The 25,767-nt window shown below is 40.6% G+C and overlaps 1 protein-coding gene across 5 annotated transcripts in view; it reads right to left on the bottom strand.

The window, feature by feature from the left end:
• Window positions 1-628: 628 nt before the first annotated feature.
• Window positions 629-25,767, bottom strand: part of prkg1a (protein kinase cGMP-dependent 1a) — a 143,089-nt gene continuing 117,950 nt past the window's right edge. For 4 of the 5 annotated variants that reach the window (XM_065296053.1, XM_065296052.2, XM_065296051.2 and 1 more), the window contains 11 exons: window positions 22,762-22,827; window positions 15,776-15,850; window positions 9,537-9,633; window positions 6,361-6,500; window positions 6,176-6,265; window positions 5,946-6,087; window positions 5,684-5,847; window positions 5,476-5,598; window positions 5,320-5,382; window positions 2,874-2,940; window positions 629-1,692 (listed from right to left, as the gene is read on the bottom strand). In XM_065296053.1, the coding sequence (XP_065152125.1) occupies window positions 1,594-1,692; window positions 2,874-2,940; window positions 5,320-5,382; window positions 5,476-5,598; window positions 5,684-5,847; window positions 5,946-6,087; window positions 6,176-6,265; window positions 6,361-6,500; window positions 9,537-9,633; window positions 15,776-15,850; window positions 22,762-22,827 (1,126 nt within the window). In that variant the 3' untranslated portion in view covers window positions 629-1,593. Of the gene's footprint in view, window positions 1,693-2,873; window positions 3,614-5,319; window positions 5,383-5,475; window positions 5,599-5,683; window positions 5,848-5,945; window positions 6,088-6,175; window positions 6,266-6,360; window positions 6,501-9,536; window positions 9,634-15,775; window positions 15,851-22,761; window positions 22,828-25,767 lie in introns of all 5 variants that reach the window. The other variant, XR_012335555.1, reaches the window with a different exon arrangement.

The raw sequence follows: 25,767 nt of genomic DNA, 5'->3' as shown, positions 1-25,767 counted from the left end.
TCAAAATTTTTCGTTACTATAACACGACTTCCCGTGAGACTGTGTTGTATGCCTCTTTCGATATTGTTTAGAGTCCTTTGAAACTGCAATTTTAAACTGCATTAAAACTGTTACGTGTTGGGGTCCATTAAAGTCCATTAAAATGAGAAAGATTCCTGGAATGTTTTCCTAAAAAAACATAATTTCTTCTCGATTGAACAAAGACATCAACATTTTAGATGACATGGTGGTGAGTAAATAATCTGGATTGTTTTTTAAGAAAATGGACTAATCCTTTAAAATGCCACTGAAGCATACAGTATCTTTATATTGTTCATATCGTATCAGCTTTGAGTGATCAAATCTCATGCAACACAGCTATTTGGTTCATTCAATAAGGCAAAATCATCACAGTTTAGTCTGTTTCTCACAATGCAGACTTTTGGGACTGTGCACTGTAAAAAAAAACTCTATGCTGCCTTAAATTTACAAGTCAGGTCAACTTACTATTATTTATCTTGACAAGATCAACAAAAAATTGAAGGCAGCAAAGATTTTTTTTTTATAGACAGGTGCTTCCTGTCATTTTAGATCTTGCCACCACATACTTTATTTTAACACACAGAAGAAACTTTTGTGAGGACACATGTCTAAAACGGTTGCTTTATTGTATAAAAAGGACACAGAGAGCATCTGATGGACAGCAGCAGGCTGAAGGGATTGTACTGAAGGCATGCAGCAGGTTTGGGATGCCGTTGGTTTAAGGCACTAATACTGTTCATGATCTGAATCTCCGTGGAAATGATTACAATGCACCTGCGGTCCAATTAGTCCTTTGACAACACAGTTAGGAAACGGCCATAAAAGGCAAAACGATTAAACTCCGCCCCTTTTCTGTTTGAAAGCCGACCATTCACAGTGATTATTACTCACCTGCTCCTCAATAGAAATGCATCTAGGACAATAAATACAGTACGCTCGTATCAATGAAGCTATGATTTTGAGGCACATCATTTTGAGAAAACCAGCGCTGGGCTCAGAATATCATAAACCGTAATGGCAATAAATAAACAGCAGAGACAGGTGAGAGAATGCGTCCGTGTGTGTCTGAAGAGATGGTGAAACCGAGCAAAAGTCTTGAAACATGAAAGAGAAACCGATACATGTCAGGAACGCCAGCGTACGCGTGTGTTTTGGGATAATGATACTATGCTACTATGTACATGTGCTATAATGAATGAGTATTACTTTAAGTGTAACATTCAGGTCTGTCAGGACTCAGTGTTGTTATCACATAGTCTTCTTTAGAGTAGTCTGCACACAAATTGGTGCATGAAGAGTTTGCAGCCAATCAGGGAGAAGAACAAATCATTGAGGTCACAACCTTTTCCCTAAATGGTCTGTCTCTTCAATTACCTCACAGTAAAGATGGTTATTATATGCGCACACAAACACACACGATTCAGGGTTTGTTGTTGTTTTTCGGGTCACTCCACCAGAACGTCATGTCATTGGACGTCATCCATCCGTACGGTAGTCCTGCTTCAAACCAGGCAGGTCTCGTTTCGGGCAGTGTTGCGTGTCTGTGTGCGCATGTTGTGTATTTGGGTCTGTTTAAAAGTCTACGTCCCAGCCTGAGTTATCATCAGGTGGTGGATCTTCATTGTCTTCTGGGAAGCTGTCAAAGTTACTGGTGTCTGTGGATGATGTTACCTGCATGATTGAAACAAAATTAACATGTAGATGGGTTCAGTCCTAAGATCAGTGTAAATTCTAAAACACAAAACATAATCTAAGCATGCAAACATTGGGTCTTATTCACTAATAGTTGCAGATGTTTTTGCGTATTTGTACGCACACTTGAACTTTTCTGTTTAATTCACATCATGTGCATACACACATGAACTTGTTCTTATACTTGTGTGTGCACGAGGTTGGAAATTTGCCTAAAACACGCCCAATCTAGCCCCATATAAAGGCTTTCCGCAGCGCTGGTCCACAGAAAATTTTGGGGGGCAGCAAAAGAGCTAGAAAATTGGTTTGACCAATTTATATAAATTAATTTGACAGAGAAGCCCATCTGTTTCTAAAATAAAAGAAAGAGGAAATCAAGTGATTGACGTTTGGTCTTCTCATTACATTTACATGATGTTTACATTAGGCATAAGCAGACACTTTCATATAGGGATTAAAAAGTGAGGAAGGAAAGTGTGACGATTTGTCATTACGTGCATCTTAAGTGTGGAAAAAATAAGTAGGCTATGATTATGTATACTATCCTGTATATTATAATAATAATGTATATATGTATATAATAATATACATTACAGAAAATATTATGATATAAAATATACACTGCAAAAAATGATTTTCAAGAAAAAAAATTCTTAGTATTTTTGTTTTGTTTTCAGTAAAAATATCTAAAAATTCTTAAATGAAGATGCTTTTTCTTGATGAGCAAAACCACCCATGAAAATAAGTCTAGTTTTTAGATCAAAAATATCAAATTTAAGTGATTTTATGCATAAAACAAGCAAAAAATCTGCCAATGGGGTAAGCAAAAAAACTAAATCAAGAAAAATGTGCTTACCCCATTGGCAGATCATTTTTTGCAGTGTAATTATGTAAATGTTATATATAAACAATATGATATACATTATAATCATAGCCTGTTATTTTATTATAGCGTACATGTTGTATTATTTGTTCTTCAATTTTTTCGTACATTTAGAAGAAATTTTAATACAAAAGTTTTGGTTGAATCATGAGTTGTTCATGAAAACATCCATATGCACATTTCACTCACAAATGTTTGCGTATGCATGCATAGTGAATGAGACCCATTGTAAGTATGCAAAATCTGTCTAACACAAATATTCAGCATGAATACTTACACTAGGAATGATAGGGGGCATCAGTGTCCCTTTCCTCAATCCGTCCCAGTTAAACCCTTCAAACCATCTGCACACACATTTATTACATGAGTTGATTTATTGAATTCTTTATTTAGGTCATTGTTTATGATAAATGATATAGATGATGTTAACCACATCATTATGATCTGAGTATACTTTATTTATGTACGCACAGCCTTGCAAAGTATACTTCATTTGACTTGTACACGTCGTACACTGCAAATTGCAATACATCTTGCATATCAGATATGTCCACCTTTGTTTACAGTATGTCTTGTCTTTGCCCAGCATTTGGAAAACTCTTGCCACGAGTTACGATTAATGTAAACATCTTTGTATAGCACTGTTGTATAACTGATGGTGCTTCCTGAGATCTTCGCACAATCTCTCATCTATTGCCTCTGACCCTCACGTACTTGTCAAAACTGAAGTATACCCAGGCTTTTAGACCACACTATCCTTCACAGCACCACCCTTCAAAACATTCATATAAAACCCTTAATATAAATGACATAAAGTCTTTCTGATAGGCTATAAAATTGTGGGCCCCGATTTTTTATTTTTTGTTTTGTCTGTTTACAGAACCTATTCCTAACTTATTTTATGTGTAGTATTTTGCAGAATACTACTGTATGTCGCTTACAGCAGGGGTTTTCAAACTTGGGTCCGGGGACCCCCAGATGGCCTCCAGGAGGTTCAAGGGGGTCCCCAGAAAAATTCTGAGAAAAAAAGACAACAAAATTACCACATATTTATTAGGTGTTTACCTCGGATACATTTAATTGTTTATATTTGCTTTGTATCTTTTCCTTGTCATAGCCTTGTTATAATAGGTTTGTGAAGGGTCGTTCACATTTTAAAGATAACCATAACATTAACTATAATGATAACTATTAACATCCATACCACCGGATGATAACAATAACTTCATGTTAATTCAGTTGTGTGCTGCAGTTCTCGCACAAATGTTTACCTTTAATGGCCTTAACTAATACTATAGATTAAAAACTATGCATTTGATTATGTCATTGAATGTTTAAATGTGCTGTCCTTTATAACCAGCAGATGTCCTCAGCACGCTGCATTTCACATATCTAAATGGAGCACTTGTGTAATCTATCATCTAATCTATTGCTTTAGTAGAATAAAAACTAGTGATGATCATGAATGCTCAAATATTCAACCTGCAATAATAATTCAAATAGAAAAAATGCTATTTAATGCTATCGATATTAAAACCTGTGCTGGGTTTTAACGCCATTTTTCTGTAGGCTATAGAAGAATTTTAAAAGATAAAACATTACATATATAGCTTAGCTTGTTGTGGATATTTGCCAATTATAAGCCTTCTGTGAAATTTACATAAAACGTTAAAAGTATGTCTTAATAAGCGTTATTTAAATAAACAAATATTCGAATATTCATGTTTGAGCTCAAATATTCAAATATTATATTACCCATCCCTAATAAAAACATTACGTAGTCAATTTAACTGCAACAGGGCTGGATAGCTCAGATAATTTGATGTTATGGACCTCAGCAAAGAGCTTCTCACAGTGTCATCTGTCAATTCAAATATGCAAGCACTTAAGATTTTATTGGCTGTCGATGGTTTATCATTGTGATACCAAAGATATCGTTCCATGTATCTTTATTGTTAAAGTTGTGGTGTGAACTCCACTATTCTCTTTCACTCTTTCCCCGCCATTGACGAGTTATGTCATTAGTTAAGAGAAAACATTTGCATAATAAAGTGTTCCTGATGAGGTTTTATGTTAATCTGTAATACCGTGATTATCCACTTGATGGCGCACTTACACAATTTATTATAAACTGAAGTAAAAAATTATTTACTAATTTTAAACTCTGTGTATGTTTTGATAATCGTTCTGAATCTGATCTCATAGAAAATTCCTTCACAAAAATGCAATTATTTCAGCTTTTTGATAAAAAAAAATATTTTAAAAAATACCCATATTTTAAAGTTTATAAGCAGATTAAAAAATATAGATAGGATGAAAAGTTTTTTACCAGTTTTGTTTGAAAGCAGAGGATCTGTTCTTTCATTTAATATATTTGTATGTTTATATATTTACAGAAGAACATTTTCCTGGAAGGCATTTTGTGAAACAAAAAATGCTGGCGGGGAATTTTATGAGTTAAAATAAAATGATTTATTTCAAAACAATATTTTTATAGTTATCATTATAAGTGTGAACGGCCATTAAGGCAGTATTGTTTAATGAAACAAGATCTATTGTCATGAAAAAGTTTCTCTTCAGGTTTATACATCCAGCATTACTCTAAGTGTACCCAATTATATTTGCCCTAGATAAAAAATATGAGGTATGGGGGTCCCTTAAAAAAAGTTCATCATATTTGGCGTTCCTTGGCATCATAAAGTTTCAAAACACCTTAAACTCACTTGTGCTTTTGGATGTCTTTGACACCATTTTTCAAGTTGCCAAGTCGTTCAGACGGAGTGTCTCTGTGAAGAAAGAAAAGACAGAAATCTGTGTGGATCACGGTGGTTAAAAGAGAGCAAATGTTTGTTATTTTCTTAATGTTGTGATGGTCATACCTGCATAGCTTTTTGATGAGATTGGCAGCATTTTTGGTAATTTTTTTGGGGAACTCGATCATGTCGATGCCTCTGAGAATGATGTTGTATGTTTTCATCGGATCAGGGCCTGAAAAAGGAGGACTGAGATGTGGAGTGTTAAAAACAGGTTGTACTTTATAATGTTTAATGGGCTTCTTTCTAAAACACATGGACTCCTCTGTCTTACCTGCCAGTCAGTAGCTCATACATGAGGATCCCGAGTGACCAGTAATCTGCCGAGATGTCGTGCCCTTTGTTCAGGATGATCTCGGGAGCCACGTACTCTGGAGTACCGCAGAACGTCCACGTCTTTTTCCCAAAACCGATCTTTTTGGCAAAGCCAAAATCCACCTTTAACATATTAAAATATATATTTTTAAAAATGGGAGAATCGAAGAGTGAAGAGATACCCTGCCTTCACACTGCCCTGATTTATAAAGTGGACTCACCAGTTTGGCATAACCTCTGTGGTCCAGTATCAGGTTCTCGGGTTTGAGGTCTCTGTATATGATGCCTTTGGAATGCAGGTAAGCAAACGCCTCCACCACACACGCCGTGTAAAACCGTGTAGTCGAGTCGTCAAAGTTGCCCCTGTTATGAAATAACAAACAGTTGTGATGAAAACTGATCTGTGTTTCAGATAACAAGAAAACATTACTATATTTGGCGAGTATCTCACCGGTCTCTGAGAATAGTCCACAGTTCTCCACCTAAACACGCCTCCATCAGCATATAGAGGTATTTACTGTCCTTAAAAGTCCTGTAGAGTCTACAAAAACATCACAAATACTGAAATTACAGCAGCTCTTATTAGATTAAAAACATAAAATGCTGGGTTGTTTATGCTGCTGGCGCTGAAGATACCTGACAATGAAATCTGAATGTGCTTCTTGCATGATGAGCTTCTCCGAGCGGATGTGCTCCTGCTGTCTCGTGTCCACGATGTGACGCTTCTTTAGGATCTTCATTGCAAACGTCTTCACTTCATCACTCTTGAGCTGCACCTGAGAATAAAAACAAACGTTTCTCTTTAGTTTAAGGTAGGAGTAAAATTTCCCTGCATGATAAGTCCAGCTTCAGGTGGTACCTGTGTTAAAAAACATGGTCCTTAACTAAGAAAAACACTTATGTATATAATAAAAATTATGTATTTGTTAAAAAAGGAGAGCTCAGATTCAAAAGCCTAAGTATTATACATTCATGCAGGGCCTTTCTAGCCATTTTGACGCCCTAGGGCGAAACCCCTATTGGCACCCACCAAAAAGATGATAATTAAATGTTGCTAGCAATATTACATACAAAAAACACACATCATGTAAAAATCATGTGATCATGTAACACTTAAATCTTAACTCTTTCCCCGCCATTGACGAGTTATCTTGTCAATTAAGAGAAAACATTTGCATGAAAATCGTGTTCCTGATGAGTTTTTATGTTCATCTGTAATACCGTGATTATCCACTAAATGGCGAACTTACCCAATTTATAAAAATATTATTTACTAATTATAAACTTTGTTTTAATAATCGTTGTGAATCTGATCTCTAACAAAATTCCTTCATAAAAATGCAATTATTTCAGCTTTTTGCTAAAAATATAATTTTTTAAGAAAAATACCCATATTTAAGAGTTTATAGGCAAGAAAAATTATAGATAGGATGAAACGTTTTTTCCCTGTTTTGTTTGTTTGTTTCTTGATTGTTTGAAACAGAGGGTCTGTTTTATTTGATATATTTGTATGTTTATATATTTTTAGAAGAAAATTTGGAAGGCAATTTTGTGAAAATCATGCTGCGGGCAACTTTTCAAAAAATGGCTGGCAGTGAATGAGTTAAATGCATTAAATTCAACAAAGTTAAAAGGATAGTTCACTTTAAAATGAAAATTCTGTCATCTTTTACTCATCCTCATGTTGTTCTAAACCTGTATGAATGTCTTTTTTCTGATGAAAACAAAAGAAGATATTTTGATAAATGATTGTAAACATACAGCAGATAGTGACCATTGACTTCCATAGTAGGAAAAAATATTTTGAAAGTATTGTGATAAATGATGAAAAAAATATTTTGATAAATGATGGTAAGCACACAGTTTACGGTACACATAAAATTCCATCATAATTTTATTCCTACTATGGAAGTCAGTGGTCACTATCTGCTGTGTGTTTACCATCATTTCTCAAAATATCTTCTTTTGTGTTCATCAGAAAAAAGAAATTCATACAGGTTTAGCACAACATGAGGGTGAGTGAATAAGGACAGAAGTTTTATTTTAAAGTACACTATCCCTTTAAATAAAATAATTTTTTAACGTTTTATAAGGGAAAAGGAATTTTGGGTGCTTTTTACTGAACCAAATTTTAAATTGACCTTTGAACCCTTTGATCTAATGGTGGTAATTAATGACTGATAGCCCTCTGATTTAATGGCATACAGGCATCAGATTTGGTTATTCATCTGCTAAAATCTTTTGTGCATATATATTTACAGTTCTAAAGTAAACATCACAATCCAAGTAATATATTTAGCATAGTAAGACACAACTCTCACTTCATATCAATTGTGAGCAATATTTACAGTAAAAATCAGTCAAAAATAGCAAAATACACAACCATGGCTTTACTTTTGTAGTAAAATAAAATTCATGATTTCAGCAGATTAATTACCATTTGTATTACCATAGTTTACTACAAATATAATATCATTGTTATTATGGTGAGAACATAGGAAATTTGTGGTTACTTACTACAAATAAAACTATGTTTACATAGTTTAATCATGCTTTATTTTCTTAAGGGCAAATGATCACAAGTGCATCGCTTGACAATTATTACATTTCAATTATCATGAAAAAATGTGTGTTAAAGGAGATTGTGGTCTTAAAAAACTGCAATACTTTTGGGCAAATCACACATACAACCTTCTGTCTGATGCTGTTGAAATATTTTGTTGTCCATTTTGTGTTAAACATGCAACATTCAGTGTTTATCCTTTATTTTGTTGCAGTGCTCATTTTTTACTAATTTCAGTCGGTGAACCATCAGTCAAATGAATATATGTACCCTGCAGCTGGTGGCGCCCTAGGCGACCGCCTAGTTCGCCTATGCCTAGAAACGGCCCTGCATTTATCAAATACTACCGCTTTAAATCTGTTTAATCCCCTCAGGCCATTCAGAAATAACATTAAGAAACCACTAAGAGTCTGATAATCATTGCTTATTTACAAGAAAACACGTCAGACTCACTTAGAGGGTTTTGCATCTGAACTCCATTATTATTACACGGCTCACTGGAATGCTTGATTCTGATTGGCCAGCCGCAACATTCCAAGGTATGTTATTCCCTAATAACAACTAATAACACATAGTATATCTTGATCGGTACTACATGTATGTTTAACTCTTTCACCGCCATTGACGAGATATCTCGTCAATTAAGAGAAAACGCTTCCCCGCCAATGACAAGATTTTCCGTCTTTCCGCAATACCGTTATTATCCACCAGGTGGCGCTCTTCCGCAACTTTTTAAACCCTATTGCCCTATGGCAAGCTGCTGCATGTCCGTGTCTGTTTTAAAGATCGCTCTGAATGGGATCTCTATGAAAAGTCCGTCACAAAAATTGAATTATATCTGCTTTTTGCTCAAAATGTGGTGTTTTTGCAGAAACCTATATTCAAAAGCTGATTATAAAAGAACCACTGAAGGTAGGATGAAACGTTTTTTTTTTTATTGAAAGCAGAGGGTCTGTTCTTTCATTTGGTATATTGTATGTTTATATATTTAAAGAAGAACATTTTCTGGAAGGCATTAAACTTTGGTGAAAATCATGAAAAACGCTGGCGCTGGCTGGCAACTTTTTAAAAAAATGCTGGCGGTGAAAGGGTTAATATCACTCTACTCCAACATAAATTGCCATCTTGTTGTGATTAAACACTTGACAACTGCAGAATAAAATGTGACTGTTTCCACTTTGCGTCAGATCCTGATCACACTGTCAGGGTTTATTCTGCGATAACAGCATGTACTTTATTTCTTACTTACCAGTTCAACACGTCCAAATCCTCCAACTCCAAGAGTATCGATGATGTTAAAATCCGAGAGGTTCAGGTTGGAGAAGAAAACGTTCTCTGCCTCATATCTGCAGGTTAAACCATATTAGACAGACAATGGATTAAAATCAGTCACTTATGTACAGCATGTGTTCATATAGTTTGACATTGTATTACTATTTCTCTGCACAATCATACATCAGACCGAATGCTTGTTTACAAACTCAAGCTTATCCAAGTGACCTGTGAATGCAGCCATGTATTTTCCTTCATTCAGAGCCCGCATAAAGGCCCATGAGTCAGAACTGCCAATCAAATCGCTTGAAAATAACTCACTTGAATGAGTTCATCTTGTTGGCTGGCAAAAATTGCTTGCCAGTTGTCAACCAGAGGTTGTTATTTTCCATGCACAATACCAGGGGTCCTAAACATCAGCGAACACAAAGCATCCTTCAGTTATTACTCAATCCCTTTCACATAATGGGTTATTTGGCTGGCCAATCTTTACCGGGTCAGGAATGTGAATGCAGGCTGTGAAACGCTGGCATGTTCTGCGTATAGGCATGGATACGATTCAAAACCCCTCGCTGATTGCACCGACCCAAAGATAATTATTTCTTAGCCGAAATGAAAAAAGATATTGAATTTTACAATCTGGATTAGGACACCAGCAGGTTCGTAGGGTACCTGGATCACAATAACGTAAAATAACTTCGATAAGGGAATTAAATTAGTTTGTATCTTTAGACTGGAGCCATCTGAAATGACCTTGCATCTTATTTTCTGCTGGAATTGCATATCACTATTCACAATTTTCCCGGTTATATCCCCAGGAATCAGCATAATCAGAGTTTATACAGTAAATTGCTTTGATTAGAAAATAAACCCTGGAGCACACACTTTAATTCCTCTAATGCATTACATATAAAAAGCCTCCACTAACATATTGTAGTGATGGCTGCTTTTGAAACACTGCTACTTTATGAATCTTTTGTTTCGTATCATTGGTTTGGAGCATGTATCAAATTAGACAAGTCACGTGATTTAAGCAAACAAGGCTTCATTACTGTTTCCAAACGTTTCAAAACTCTGATGGCTTCCACGCCATTGTAAATAATATATTTTTATGTTATTTTAACTTAACAAATGTGACCCGTGCCGGGCAAAATGAGTGGGAATGCGCACAGTGTAATTTTGAGCTAGATGTGTCTCTCATGTGTAAGATTATATTGCATTACAGTCCATCTTAAAGCTGTCGGTCTCAATGTCAATCAAACAATAAAAGAAAAAAGATGAACATATATTTTCCTATAGGTATTGTTTTTGACTTTACATGTGCTAAATCTATTAGTTTTACAGTGATTTTAAGGTATGTATGCAGTGATTTTGCTTTTAAACCCTTAAACATTTTTAACTCGATTGACTTTGCTGACTCTGCCAACTTCGAACCAGTGTAGTAGCTCTGTCAATTTTTTTTTCAGATATCAACAAATAATACATCGTTTAATTTTTTTTATAGGGAATGTCAAAATATAAATAACTTATTTTTGAAAATGTGTTCATTCTGCCAGCTCTGGTCACAGATTAAGTTAAACAATTTCTACTTGTTTTATAATAGTAGGTTGAATTTACTTGCAAAACCTTCATGCTGCATTTTTTTTTACAGTGATGGAGTGTTGATCTCAAAGTGAACCCATGAATCAGTATGGTTTTTATTGATTTCCAGTCAGTTTTATTATGAATGTTTATAAAATGTGCCAGTTGTATTCAGGATAATCACCATTTAATGATATAAAAAATTACACTGCTGTAGATATTTGCAATTGTTTGTAAAAGGCGTCATTGTGTTCGGGTCTAAATCTCGTTGCTTTTACACTATTTTGACCCCCCAGTTTCACAGACAAAGCTTAAAGTATTGTTTATACTCGACGCGTCTGCATCGGCAAAAATGACGTCAACGTGGAGTGGGCAGTCTTGCACAAGACCTTATTATATAAGAATAGTGCAACAGCGAGCGAGCCAACTATAAACAAACCTAAGACTAGTTCTAGACTAAAACACTTGCACTGACAGATCTTAAAATATGCCCGGCTCACTGATTTTTCCCAAGATACAACGTCGTTTTATAAAATATGCTTAAATATCTTAAATTTAACTAAGGCCTAGTCCTAGCTTTGGCTAAGCCTTGTTGTTGAAACCAGGCCTAAATAATTTTGCTATTTGATTCAAAGCTTTGAAAAGTTTTGTTTCTCCCATCACTAGCATACTGTATAAGAGTAAATTTAACTGACCACAAGGTGGCAGTGTATTCAAGGGCAATACGGAAGTGTATTGTTTCATCCACATCCTATTATACTGTAAAGAACCAAACCAGTTTTTCTGTTAATATTAAAAAGAAAGATTTAAAAAGCATATTGCTTTCCTGTAGCTTAACTGATTTTGTTTTCCACTGAGTGCACATACTGATATAATGTATAGTTTAAAAAAAACACAGAGTTACATAAAAAGATATAAAGATAAAATATGATAAAAACATCTGCAAAATGTATACATATAAATGTGTCTTTCTGCTTTGATGGACAGTGTTAAGCTTTCTCAATGTCAATCTACTTCATGACAGCAGGGTTTCATCCGGCTGCTGAGATCTGAAGATGACATCACAGTCGCAAATATTTGCATTAAACTGCAGGGGTAACTCACAGATAACCACTGCCCATTATATCATCAAACTAAATAAAAAAGCATGATGAATTCAAATCTACTTTATAACTAATTGTTTAGCAGCTTAGGAATATACATCTTCGTCCCCAAGTATTGCGTTGCGTTTAGGTTTTGACAAAATAAAAGATTTTCTGAATAAAGTTATGATGTTATGAAAAATTAACATAAAAGGTATTTTTATTCTTGTGAGTTTCAACCGTAATATTAAAACATTTTGAGAATGAAGTCAAAATTGTAACATTGTTACAAGCTGTAATTGAGATTAAATCTAAAAAGCAGATGTGATGTTAAAAGCCTGTAGTTTGTCTCATTAGAGCTCTTTGTATGTTTCAATGAGACAGCTGGAGATTCATTTATTAGTGTCAGGATTTATGGTTCAGATTACTGGAGGTGACAGCTGTAGATGTGTCTTAATAAACATTAATCTGTGACAGTCACGAGCTACAGGCACCTTTTCATTATTTATCAGTGCTTATATCAGATGAACAGATTAGAAAAAGAAAGTTTATATTTAAATTAAAAATTTTTTTTTTTCTAATAAGATAACAAGTTCCTGCAGCTCAGATGTTTGTTTATTTATTTCTTATCACCATTCCACCATATATTCATGGCAAGAACTGGTTAATCCACACACACAAGTTAAAACTTCTGACCCAAAAAGAACTGGGTTTCCACACTCTTAAAACGAATGTGTTAAATTAACACATCTTGTGTCTAGTTAAGGACAACACATCTAGTGTGTTGTCCTTAATTTAACACATCTCTGTGTTATTTTTAGAACAACACACTTTGTGTTGTTTTAACACATCTTGTGTTGTCCCTTTTATTTATATGAACTCTAAATCAACAGAAAATGACACATAATGTGTTAAAATTAACACACCCTGGGATGTGTTAAACTATTTAACACATTATGTGTTGTTTTTAACACATTATGTGTAATTTAAGTTCATAAAAAATAAAAGGGACAACACAAGATGTGTTAAAACAACACAAAGTGTGTTGTTCCAAAAATAACACAGAGATGTGTTAAATTAAGGACAACACACTAGGTGTGTTGTCCTTAACTAGACACAAGATGTGTTAATTTAACACATTCGTTTTAAGAGTGCACCATACTGCACATTTTAAAGTATTCCATAAGAAACGAGTGATGGAAATGCCAAATTTCTAATAAAAATCCCTTAATTTGCAAAAAAGTTTTTACGCTCACTTAAGATGGTTTTTAACTTGAGAGTAAATGAAAATAATGGGAGATGGAAACGCATATTCTTAGCGTGCTTAGGGACTTTGTGCATGTGCAGTATCTGACAGGTCTTGCTTTAGCGAGGCATTGCAAACATGGCGGCGCAGTGACATGACTTCCTTAAAAAGACTTTTGTTCGATCCCCAGGGGAACACACATACTGATAAAATGTATACCTTGAACTAGAGGTCTTCAAGGGTCCAAAAACCGAGGGTCCGACCTGAGCGGGTTCTTCTAAAAGTTTCATGTGTGACTTGGACATGGGGCGGGTATAATATTCGCGGCATCGGGTCTTGGGTAATTTAAAATTAATGTATTTTGGCAACACGGACGTGATAAGACCCAAACTATCTCGCGTGTGTGCATTGAGTCCTTTTCCTCTGTTTGCCAAGAGCGCTTGGGACATCATTTGGCTGGCGGTAGGTAAATTTTTGTTAAGCAATTTTAAATACACATTTTAGAGGTTACCTTGGTGTCGTCGTCAGATAATGCGTCAGTGCCGTTTACACGAGGTCGAGTCAGACCGTGACAGGGTCGGACTCGGGTCTAATTTTTTCGGGTTTGTCTCGGTCGGGTCTTTAAAAACATTATGCAGTTCAGGTAAAAAGTGATTCGGGTCTTTTCTTTGGACCCGAGAAGACCACTACCTTGAATGCACTGTAAGTAGGGATGGGTATCGTTAAGGTTTTAACGGTATTACTACTCTTACCGATACTGCTTAACGGTCCGGTACTTTAACGGTATTCTTATCGGTACTTTGGCCAATGTTAACATTTGATCATGAACCTATGTTCACATGATTAAGTTAATTATGTGTCTGCATTTCATCATTACAAATTAATTTCTGGATATCATTTCTTAATAATATACATATATTTATTAATGCACCAGCGTGAAAGCTGCAGAAAAAATAATCTAAATAAGATATTTATATGTAGGCTATTTTTTAAACTAACTTGAAGTGCTGAGCATTTAGCCAAATAAATGTTTACATACTGATTTTTCTTTATTTAGGATTTTAAAACAAGTAGAAAATATGTTGAATGCATAACGTCATTTCTCCCAAAAGAAATCAACAGACTTTTAACGTAAGGTAAGCAAACCAATTAGGGAGATGGTACATTTATATTAAATGAGGTGAACAACGTTGATTCAACATGATTTTAGCATACATGCCTGACAGGCGCGGTGGGCGCGTGCAGCAGGTGACGCAAATTATAGGTCCTCCGAGGTTTAGACCGTCTCATTTCAGTTCTCTTCGCGGACTTCTGAGGCTGCCACCTTGAAAGACCGAGTGCTCGCCTGCATGCTTAGAAGGTCGCAGCCCTTGAATTGGGACAGTTTCTGACTTGCACGTAATGCACTTCTGAAAGATGCTTTGACAGATTGCTTGTGTTTCCGCCCTTACATGCAAACATCTTGTTGAACTTACCTGTATGACAACGAGCGTTGTCTGCATCAACTCTTGTGAAGTATAACCACACTTTTGAACGTTTTCCTCAATCCGCCATCGTCACTCTTTGAATTAAGCGGGAGTTGTGTGCTGTTATACATTGGCGTGCGGCCGTGTGCCACGCTTGTTGTGTGACAGACAGCTTCCGCTGCGCGCATGAGAGATCTCTCTGTTCTCACAGACAAACGTCTTGATTTTATCGCAAAATAAGAAATGTTTGGTGAGATAAAATGTGCACGAAAACATTATTAAGCAAGAATACATAGTACATTTTTTTAATTTTTTTCTCCAGGACCGAAAGCAGAACCGATAGCGTCAGATCTTACTGATACTACGGTCTTTCATAATTTAGCCCCGGGGCCAGTTTAATACCGGGTTTCGGTACCCATCCCTAACTGTAAGTCGCTTTGAATAAAAGTGTCTGCTAAATGCATAAATGTAAAATGAAATTTTCTAAGCTTTCCCACAAACCCTTTTCTGTCGTGCATGTGTTTTTCTCTGTGCATGGGTTTCATAGTTCTCTGAACGGATGATTTTCTCATTACTATGCACTGATCGCATCTCTCTTATTGTGTTTCTTCTGATAATGAACAGTTGCTGAATGCTCTTACATAACTCATCTTCTGTATTGTATTACATTTGCCCCTATAGATCTAGAGTTACAGTTCATCCCTTCCTGTAAGTGAAAAAATGAGCTGATGCCACAAAAATTTCTGCGACAAAATCTAATTGCAGGCGTCATAAAAATAAACATATACATTTCTTTATAAAAAAAAGACTTGTGTGGGAGTTAAGAATTAATATCACTTACTTTGCTTTGGCCTCTGCGTCTTCACCAGTTTTATTAGACACGTCTTCTAAACCTCCAATCAGGTGTTTGTATGAGCTGAAAAGAAACATCATGTTTACATCAACTTTACATTTTTATTATGATTATACCTGCATTCTGCATTTTTTATGATAAAAATAAACACAAATAAAACAATCAGTGTTCAAAACCGTACTTATCTTACTCTAGTTTCTAACATTAAGCTTATAAAAATTATTCATAATTACTTTCAGTTTGACTTCATCCCATGCAATGAAAATGAGCTATTACGTATCAAACAGAGGCAAAATTGTATTTTACCTACAGCAATGCACGCTGCTTTTATCACCCAACTGCTGTTTATCTTTTAATGGACCTTATGTTAGGTTGAAGATCTAAGTATTTCATCAACTATTATTTTATTAAAAAGCCAGTATTAAGTGTGGTAAAACGTCTCGGTTACGGATGTAACCCTCGTTCCCTGAAGGAGGGAACGGAGACGTCACGTCGTGACCGACGAATTGGGAACTCGCTTAGAGAGACCAATCTGCTTCGAATACTACTAAAACGCCAATGAACTTGGCATTGAGATATTTGCATAATGCTGGCGCCGCCCCGCCAGGTGCGTATATAAGCAGCAGGTGCAAATAAGGAAATTAGCTTCTTTTTCGCTGAGAAAGCCGGAAAGTGTGACCGGCCGTAACAGCAGGTGGCAGCACCTGTGGCGACGGGACGTGACGTCTCCGTTCCCTCCTTCAGGGAACGAGGGTTACATCCGTAACCGAGACGTTCCCTTTCAGTCGGTCACTACGACGTCACGTCGTGACCGACGAATTGGGAATCCCTATCAAAACGCCACTAGGGGCTGACCTCTTCCAGTGACTGCGTAAAAGCCCTCCGGTTCCATTTAAGGAGGAGGAGGTAGGTTTAAGGCAGAAGGCCGGGCACTAGATGTTCCTTTAACCCCACAGAAGTGCCAGCGACTGGGAAGCGCCCTACCTGAGCGGGATAGGAACGCTGCGGAAGCCACCACCCGTCTTAAGGGTAAATGGTGGGCGAAAGTCAACCGTAGTTGAGGAATAAAGACAGCCGTGGCTGTGTAAGCAAAGCAGTGCTCTGCTAAGGGAAACGTGGGCTGGTAGGATTAACCCCACGGAAAAATACTCACAAAGGAACCCGGTGGGACACAATGTGGAGCCCGAGCCAGACACGTAGGTTCGCGAGGATACAGCTAGTGAAAGGCTGACAGCCAATGCTCCGCAACAAAGGCTGCCAAGGCAGCGGAGGAAGAACAATTCAAACCATTACGCATTTTTGTTCTGAAGGCCTTCCATACTGACACAGTTATGAAGCATCAGTTGGAGGCTGCAAGCCGACCTGTGAGACTGTTCTCCGTGCTCCCCCTGGTGAGGAAAGAACACGAGAGGATACAGGCTCAATACGAACACTGTAAAATCTAATGAACGTATTAGGTGTCGCCCAACCAGCAGCTCTACAGATGTCTGTTAGCGAGGAACCACGAGCTAAAGCCCAAGATGAGGCAACACTCCGTGTGGAGTGCGCTCTCAAATTAAAGGGGCAAGGAATACCCTGAAGATTATAAGCCAGGGCGATAGTATCAACTATCCAATGAGACATCCTCTGCTTAGTGACAGCTTTCCCTTTCTGCTGGCCACCATAACAAACAAAGAGCTGGTCTGAGGTCCTGAGGCTTTGCGTGCGATCCACGTAGAGTCGCAGTGCGCGTACGGGGCACAACAAAGCCATGGTTGGGTCTGCGTCCTCCGGAGGCAGCGCTTGCAAGCTCACCACTTGATCTCTGAAAGGAGTAGTGGGAACTTTGGGCACGTAGCCTGGTCTGGGCCTCAATGTTACGCTTGAGGCAGCAGGACCAAACTGAAGGCACGAGTCGTCAACAGAGAATGCATGTAAATCCCCTACTCTCTTCACTGAGGCCAATGCTAGCAGGGTCAGAGCTTTCATTGATAAAAGCTTCAGACTCACAGACTGCAAAGGCTCGAACGGGGGGGCCTGAAGGGCTTTCAGCACCATGGACAGGTCCCAGGGAGGAATAGAAGGAGGGCGCGAGGGGTTTAGCCTACGAGCGCCTCTTAGAAATCTAACAACCAAATCATGCTGGCCAACTGTTCTGCCGTTAATAAGTGAGTGATGAGCAGAAATAGCAGCGATATCAACTTTAATGGTGGAGGGTGACAGCCTACCGTCTAACCTATGTTGAAGATATAAAAGCACGGTGTTAATAGGGCATTCTCTGGGGTCCTCGCGTTGCGAAGAGCACCAGGTGACGAAAAGGTTCCATTTAAACGCGTAAGCCCGTCTCGTAGACGGAGCTCGTGCTGCGTTGATTGTGTTAGATACCGCTTGCGGTAAATCACCTAAACCTTGCGCGCGCTCAACGACCACACATGGAGATCCCACAGGTCGGGGCGCGGGTGCCATAATGTGCCCCCTCCTTGAGAAAGAAGGTCCTTCCTCAGGGGAATCCACCAGGGAGGGGCTGTCGCGAGGAGCATTAACTCTGGAAACCAATTCTTGCTCGACCAATATGGGGCGATCAGTAAAAGGCTCTCCTCGTCCTGCCTGACCTTGCACAGTGTCTGTGCGATTAAGCTCACTGGGGGGAATGCGTATTTGCGCATCCCCCGAGGCCAGCTGTGTGCCAATGCGTCCACGCCGAGGCTGCCCTCGGTTAGTGAATAAAATAGGCGACAGTGGGTATCGTCCGGCGACGCAAACAGATCTATCTGCGCACGACCGAACTTCTTCCAAATTAGCTGGACCGTCTGGGGGTGGAGTCGCCATTCGCCGGGGCGCGCAGCTCGAGAAAGCGCGTCCGCTGCTGTATTGAGCGAGCCCGGAATGTGAATGGCACGAAGGGACCTCAGATGCTTCTGACTCCAAAGGAGGAGATGACGAGCGAGATGCGACAGGTGACGGGAGCGCAAACCGCCTTGACGGTTGATATACGCAACGGTCGCAGTGTTGTCGGTGCGTACTAGTACATCCTTCCCTCGCAGCTCCGTAGCGAAGCGTACAAGTCCCAGATATACTGCCCACAACTCTCGGCAATTGATATGCCAGTGCAACTGGGGTGCTGTCCACACCCCTGAAGCCGTAAGCTCGTCGTACGTGGCACCCCAGCCCGTGTCGGACGCATCTGTGTGTACAACAGCATGCTGAGCGATCTGTCTCATGGATACACCGGACCTGAGAAACGCGGGGTCCGACCACGGGGGGAATGTTAGGCGACACGCAGGTGTAATGGTTACACGATGGATGCCGGCGCGCCACGCTCTCCTCGGGACTCGATCGTGAAGCCAACGCTGAAGCGGTCTCATATGGAGCAGTCCGAGCGGTGTCACGGCCGCTGCTGCAGCCATATGCCCCAGGAGCTTTTGAAATTGTTTCAGCGGGACCGCATTCTTCCCTCGGAATGAACCGAGGCAAGTCAGAATTGACTGGACGCGCTCTTCTGTCAAACGCGCCGATAAATCGATCGAGTCCAGTTCCATCCCGAGAAAAGAGATCCTCTGCGTGGGGCAGAGTTTGCTCTTTTCCCAGTTGACCCGAAGACCCAAACGGGCGAGATGCCGAAGCGTTAAATCTCTGTGCTCGCACAGCGTCCGTCGAGAATGCGCTATTATAAGCCAATCGTCGAGGTAAGCCAATATGCGAACGCCGCTCTCTCTGAGGGGTTTTAACGCCGCCTCCACTACTTTCGTGAACACACGGGGAGAGAGGGATAGCCCGAACGGTAAAACTTTGTACTGGTATGCCCGTCCCTCGAATGCAAACCGGAGAAACGGTCTGTGACGAGGGATTATGGACACATGAAAGTACGCGTCTTTCAGGTCTATTGCCGCAAACCAATCTTGGGGGCGAATTGAATTGAATATTTGCTTCGGTGTTATCATCCTGAAGGACCTCTTCTGCAGAGATTTGTTCAGAACGCGCAAATCCAAGATCGGTCGCAACCCACCGCCTTTTTTGGGTACTATAAAATACGGGCTGTAGAAGCCCGATCTCATCTCGGTTGGAGGGACCGGCTCGATCGCGTCCTTCGCCAGCAGGACTTCGACCTCTGCACGCAGTACGTGTGCATCGGACGCTTTCACCGTGGTGAAACGAATGCCCGAGAATTTGGGTGTGTGCCGGATGAATTGAATTTCGTAACCGAGGCGAACAGTGCGTAAAACCCAACGAGACGGGCTGGGAAGCTGAAGCCACGCCCCCAGGGACCGTACGAGGGGAATTAACGGCACTGTCGAGGTACCCGCGGTGGGGCGGCTGAGCGGGACAGGTGGTACTGCCGGTACGTCTGCTGGGACAGCATAAGTATCTACAGTATGTGTGTGTGTGACACTGACCTGAGCCCGCTGAGGGTGACGGTCGTCTGGTCTCCTCAGCGGAGAGCACAGACTCCGAGGAGGGTGCTGGTGGTCCCGTCTCCTCAGCGGAGAGCTGGAACTCCTCAGAACACCCGCTGGCGATAGAGGAGAGGGAGGAAGAGCATGTGAATGCCCGCTCACATCTCTCTCGATCCTCTGAAGACCTGGAGAAGGAATAGGAATGCACTCTTTTTGTGGTTTTGTGGGTGCCGGCTGAGAAGCCGGCGGAACAGAAACAAAAGGAAACCAAAGATTCTCCACCCGGCCCTCTACCGGTGGAGGGAGCGATGCCATCACCGTCTCCCGTAGAGTGATCCCATCCAAATCCAGGTCGCCCGTCTCAGGGCCGCTTCGATTTCCGTTTACCACGGGAAGCGGGTGGGGCGGGCGGGGCGGGCTGTCGACGGCTGTTCCCCCTCCGTGGCCTGGAAGATGTTCTAGTGGGGGGGGCGGAGGCAGCCGCCGCAGGGCGCCCTCGGCGAGGAGCAGACGGGCCCGCCGGCGCTGGAGGGCGAGATGCAGGTCGCTTGCGCCGGGGCATGATCTGTGCGATCGCCTCTGTCTGCTTCTGGGCGGCGGAGAACTGCTGGGCAAAAGACTCCACCGACTCACCGAAGAGGCCAGCCTGCGACACTGGAGCGTCCAAGAACTTGTTCTTCTCCGCATCCGACATGTCAGCCAGACATAGCCATAAGTGGCGTTCCTGGACCACCATCGTGGACATGGCACGACCAATCGCCTGCGCTGTCACCTTCGTAGCGCGAAGAGCCAGGTCAGTGGCAGCCCGGAGCTCCGAAAGGACAGGCGAGTCGTGTCCTCCCTCGTGCAGATCCCTCAAGGCTTTGGCTTGGTGAACCTGCAGCAACGCCATTGCGTGCAGGGCTGAGGCCGCCTCTCCACATGCCTGGTGGGCAGCGCCCGTTAAACCGGAGGACTGTCTGCAGGCACGAGAGGGGAGGGTTGGGCGGTCCTTCCAAGAGGGAGCGTGTGCCGGACACAGCTGCATCGCGACAGCACGCTCCACGGGAGGGATCCCCGTATAACCCTTAGCGGCTCCGCTGGTGAGGGAGGTGAGGGGGGAGGGCTGAAACGGCCGTAATCTCGTGGAAAACGGCGACTTCCAGGTTCTAGTCAGCTCCTCGTGCACCTCGGGGAAGAAAGGCACCGGTGGAGAGGGTTGTGAAACCCGGGCAGCTCCAAAGAACCAATCATCCAGGCGGGACGGTTCGGGCTGAGGGGGGGAACCCACTCTAACCCTACGGTCTCCGCCGCTCGAGCGAGCACGGCCACCATCTCTGGATCGAACTCCGGCGTCCCAACCCGACCAGAGGGAGGAAGGGCGTCGGGGTCCACGTCAGGGGGAGGAGGCCCACCCTCGGATGCTGCGGCGTCGGTGGACCCGGAGGGCGGCACGATGGATTCTAGAGACATCGTAGAACACGACGCTGAAGTCTCCATCGGCACATCAACCGGCTGTGGATGAGGAGGCTGAGAGCCTGAGGACGAATCCCCCGCTCGGCTCAGCACAGTGATGCGCAGGTCGTCCTTTGAGAGCTTCACAGCCGCACCGTGGCGGCGTTCAGCACTCGCATGACGAGGGTTGCGTTTTTCCCGGAGGAAAGACAACCGTCTGCGCAAATCCACAAGGGACATGTTCTCGCAGTGAGAACACTTACCCCCAGCGAACGCTGCCTCTGCGTGCTCGATGCCCAAACACGAAAGACAACGCTCGTGACCGTCCTTCGGACCCATGTATTTGCCGCACCCAAGATCGCACGGACGAAAAGCCATCCTGAAAAGGACGCTGATGTCCGGATATACGAGAGAGTGGCTGCCTTTAACAAGGCACAAAGCTCTCTCGTATCACTCTTTTAGGGAAATTCACTCAGATGCTTAGTTGATGAGCGCACAGGAAGGCAACGCACACACTAAACTCAAAACAAAATAAAGATGTAGAGTCGTGGAATTAAGCGAAGCGTCCGCTGTGGTACTGCTAGTCCAACCAACTTCAGCAATCGAATCCCACCAGAGTAGAGTAGCTTCTCAGTAGCAGATACTGCCGGCTTTCGAAGCGATAAAAAGCTAATTTCCTTATTTGCACCTGCTGCTTATATACGCACCTGGCGGGGCGGGGCCAGCATTATGCAAATATCTCAATGCCAAGTTCATTGGCGTTTTAGTAGTATTCGAAGCAGATTGGTCTCTCTAAGCGAGTTCCCAATTCGTCGGTCACGACGTGACGTCGTAGTGACCGACTGAAAGGGAACGTTTATTACAAAATGAAAAAAAGAAAAGTTTCCCTGTTGCAATTTACATTCTCTCTCTCTCTCTCTCTCTCTCTCTCTCTCTCTCTCTCTCTCTCTCTCTTATTGACACACATGATACCTCAGCTATTTAGGTTGAGCTTGATTTACTGACATCTATATTAAAGCAGATAAGCTCCTTCACAGATTTACAACTGCAAATATAAACATTGTTGTAAAATCTGCAGATTCAATAAACCAGATAACCAGGACTGGATTACTCAGTTGGTATATCAGTGACAGCAGTGCATGCAGAATAAATGTGACATATACTCACTCTCTGTCAATCACAAGGCAGGTGACAGTCTCTGCTGCAATGAAGTTTGCAGTTCTGATATCCTCCCTGTTGTAAAATAACAAATGCACAACAGATAAGCACGATATACTGAATATTAAGAGACAAACACATGCACACAGATGGACCGAATCCCTGTAGTTAGTAGTAAAGCATTGCAAAAAGTCATGGGTTTGATCCCTAGTATGCATTGCATAAATAAATGTAAATGCTGTTAAAGCAGTTGTAGATGAATTCTAACGCATCACAGCACTGAAGATGTTTCGTTTACTTGAGTTATTCCCTCTTTCTTTATAATATTTCACTTAAATTAAAATAAACCTTCAGGCAACTTAATAAAATATATAAAACAGTTTACAATTTCAGTAAAATGAAAAACAAAAAAATGCATTAGATTCAGAAGACAATCTCGAACCTAACAGTCTAAGTGATTTTCTCTAAATAAAGGAATAACCCAGCCTTCCTCTGAGTTTTTTCATTCTCCTCTTCCTCACTGTCACCCCAGTCACAGTCTTCATCAGAGTCTGACTCCCAGTCTGAGCTCATGATGCGTTCAATCACTGTCTGATCTAAGCTTGAATACACTAATACAGTACTGCAGCTATAACAATCACTCTGTGACAACCGGCCCCCCACTTGAATATCTGATCCGAGGAAGACCCCTCACACAAGTCTAAAAGCAGACACTTAATGCTGTCTGCTCCTGTGTCTAACACACACACACAAACACACATGTGTGACGTGTGATGACGGATCCTATTCCAGCAGAACACACTTGTGCTGGCGGAGGTGAGAATTCTTCTCAACACAGCGGATCTAAAGCTGCCACAGCACAAATGTACAATAACACCGCAGCCAAAGGTCACAGCTGCTTCACTGTATTACGGTACAGAATAGACGATGCTCACTATTTAAAATAAAGCGTCTATAAAGGGTTTTTCACAGCGATGCTACTGAAGAATGTTTGGTTCCCCAAAGTACCTTTCAGTCAACACTTCTTTATTTCTTTTGTTCAAAGTCTTGTATGGCTTCAGAATACTTGTACTTGTACACATGGGTTTTATTTGTGTATATATATATATATGTATATATGTACATATATGTATATTTGAGGAGTTCAGATGCAAAACCCTGTGCGTGCGTCTGACATGTTTTCTTGTAAATTAGCATTTTATATCAGGCTTTTCAGTGAGGTTCAGTAGCCTAATTTCACTTTAATGGAGTTGAAAAGGTACGGAAGAGGATTATGGCCACTGGTGAAAAAAATATTTGAATTCTGACTTTAATCTCAGAATTCTGACTTTAATCTCAGAATTTATTCTCAGAATTTAAAGTCAGAATTCTGAGAATAAAGTCAGAATTCAATTTTTTTTTCACCAGTGGCCCTAATCCTCTTCCGTAGAAAAGGTTATTAGTCACTAATTGAATAAATTATTTTGCACAGGTTACATGCAAAATAATTTGCAAGATGTATGATATTCCATCATGTAAGCAAAGTGAACAGGTGTTCAAGGTGTGTGCTTTCATTTCTTTTACATGTTCTAAGCGTATATGCAACGTCTGTTCTTGGGCTATGGTTTACTTTTGGGATTTAACTTGTCATGTTAATTTTTCACTTGAGTTGAATCGTGAAGACGCAGTTGAGGTGAACAGCACGTGTTTTCGTGGCAATCGTGCCACCTCAAGTTCGGGTCTATTCTGACTGTGTAATCTACTCACGGAAATCACTGAATTCCCCATTAGACTTTCATTGAGATGCCAAATTTTGCCTTGTTTTAGCCAAAATTGCTTCGTGGATTTTAGTAATTTCACTGGTATTTAAAACTCTCTGCACTGAAAAAAAATATTCATTCAATTTACTCAATTTTTTAAGGTAAGTGGTCCCAATCAATTTATTTAAAGCGACACCATGTAATTTTTCAACCTTCATAATACATTTTCAAGACCCTTGTGATAGTACATCGACTTTAAATAGGTTGAATGACATGTCTACCATAGCCTGACGGGGGTCTGTATCGCTTTTACTCATAATATAAAACTTAGGGTTTCGGGTAGTAACCAGAGCACAAAAAAAACCTACAAAATTCGACTGCTTTACGGCATATGTCACTTCCTCCACTTCCTCAACACAATTTTTTTTTTGACATGAATTTTGCTGGAGGCTACTTAAGGAGTGTAGAGAGCAACTTCTATTATGTGACTCTGTGGCACCGTATTAGTGTCACAGACCTATGACACGGGCGACCTTGATTCATACATAAATGCGATCTTCTTTATAAATGACGGCGATTATCTTGCATATAGTTCCCTGTATTCAGATGCTGCATTCACGTGTTCACGTATTTACTTTTCTTTTACTGTCTATGGTATTTACATTACAATCCAGGATGCTAGCAGTCAAATTTGCTCAAACTCACACAGTGTAAACCCAAACCCTATTCATTCACCAATCAGATCCGAGCGTTTCTCTCTTCCTCATTTGCTGCGTTCCGCTGTCACTCGCGTGACATATTACAAAGCGGCAGACCTAAACACATCGGTTTACTTGGATTTGGAAAAAAAAGAGAGGAAAAAACGAGTGCCATTGTGGAAAATCCTGGTGGCGAGGGAGAGAGGGACGATACAACAATATTTGTTTCGAAAAAGTGGTCGTTTCGCAATTGGAAGGCTGCAGCCTCCGGAGGTCAAATATGCAGGCTGCATACGTCATCAAGCCTGGTTTATTAAGGTAAACTGAGCATTACATTCGCAAATCATAAGCATACTGCAACAATTTACGATTAACTAAGTATAATAGTCAACTTTATAATTGTTAATATTCTGAAATAAGACAGTCTTGATGACGTATGCAGCTTAGAAATATGACATCCGGAGGCTGCAACCTTCAGATTAAGAAATGGCTTCTGCCACAAGTTTCTCATCAGAAAGTTGTAACATGACTGCATTTCTCCCTGATGCCTCAAAATGTTGATCGTTTAGAGTTTAGTT

Source organism: Paramisgurnus dabryanus, chromosome 20 (genome assembly GCF_030506205.2).
Source record: "Paramisgurnus dabryanus chromosome 20, PD_genome_1.1, whole genome shotgun sequence".
Taxonomy (NCBI): Eukaryota; Metazoa; Chordata; class Actinopteri; order Cypriniformes; family Cobitidae; genus Paramisgurnus; species Paramisgurnus dabryanus.
Note: the sequence above shows the minus strand (reverse complement) of the source record. Positions and strands in the feature narration are given on the sequence as shown.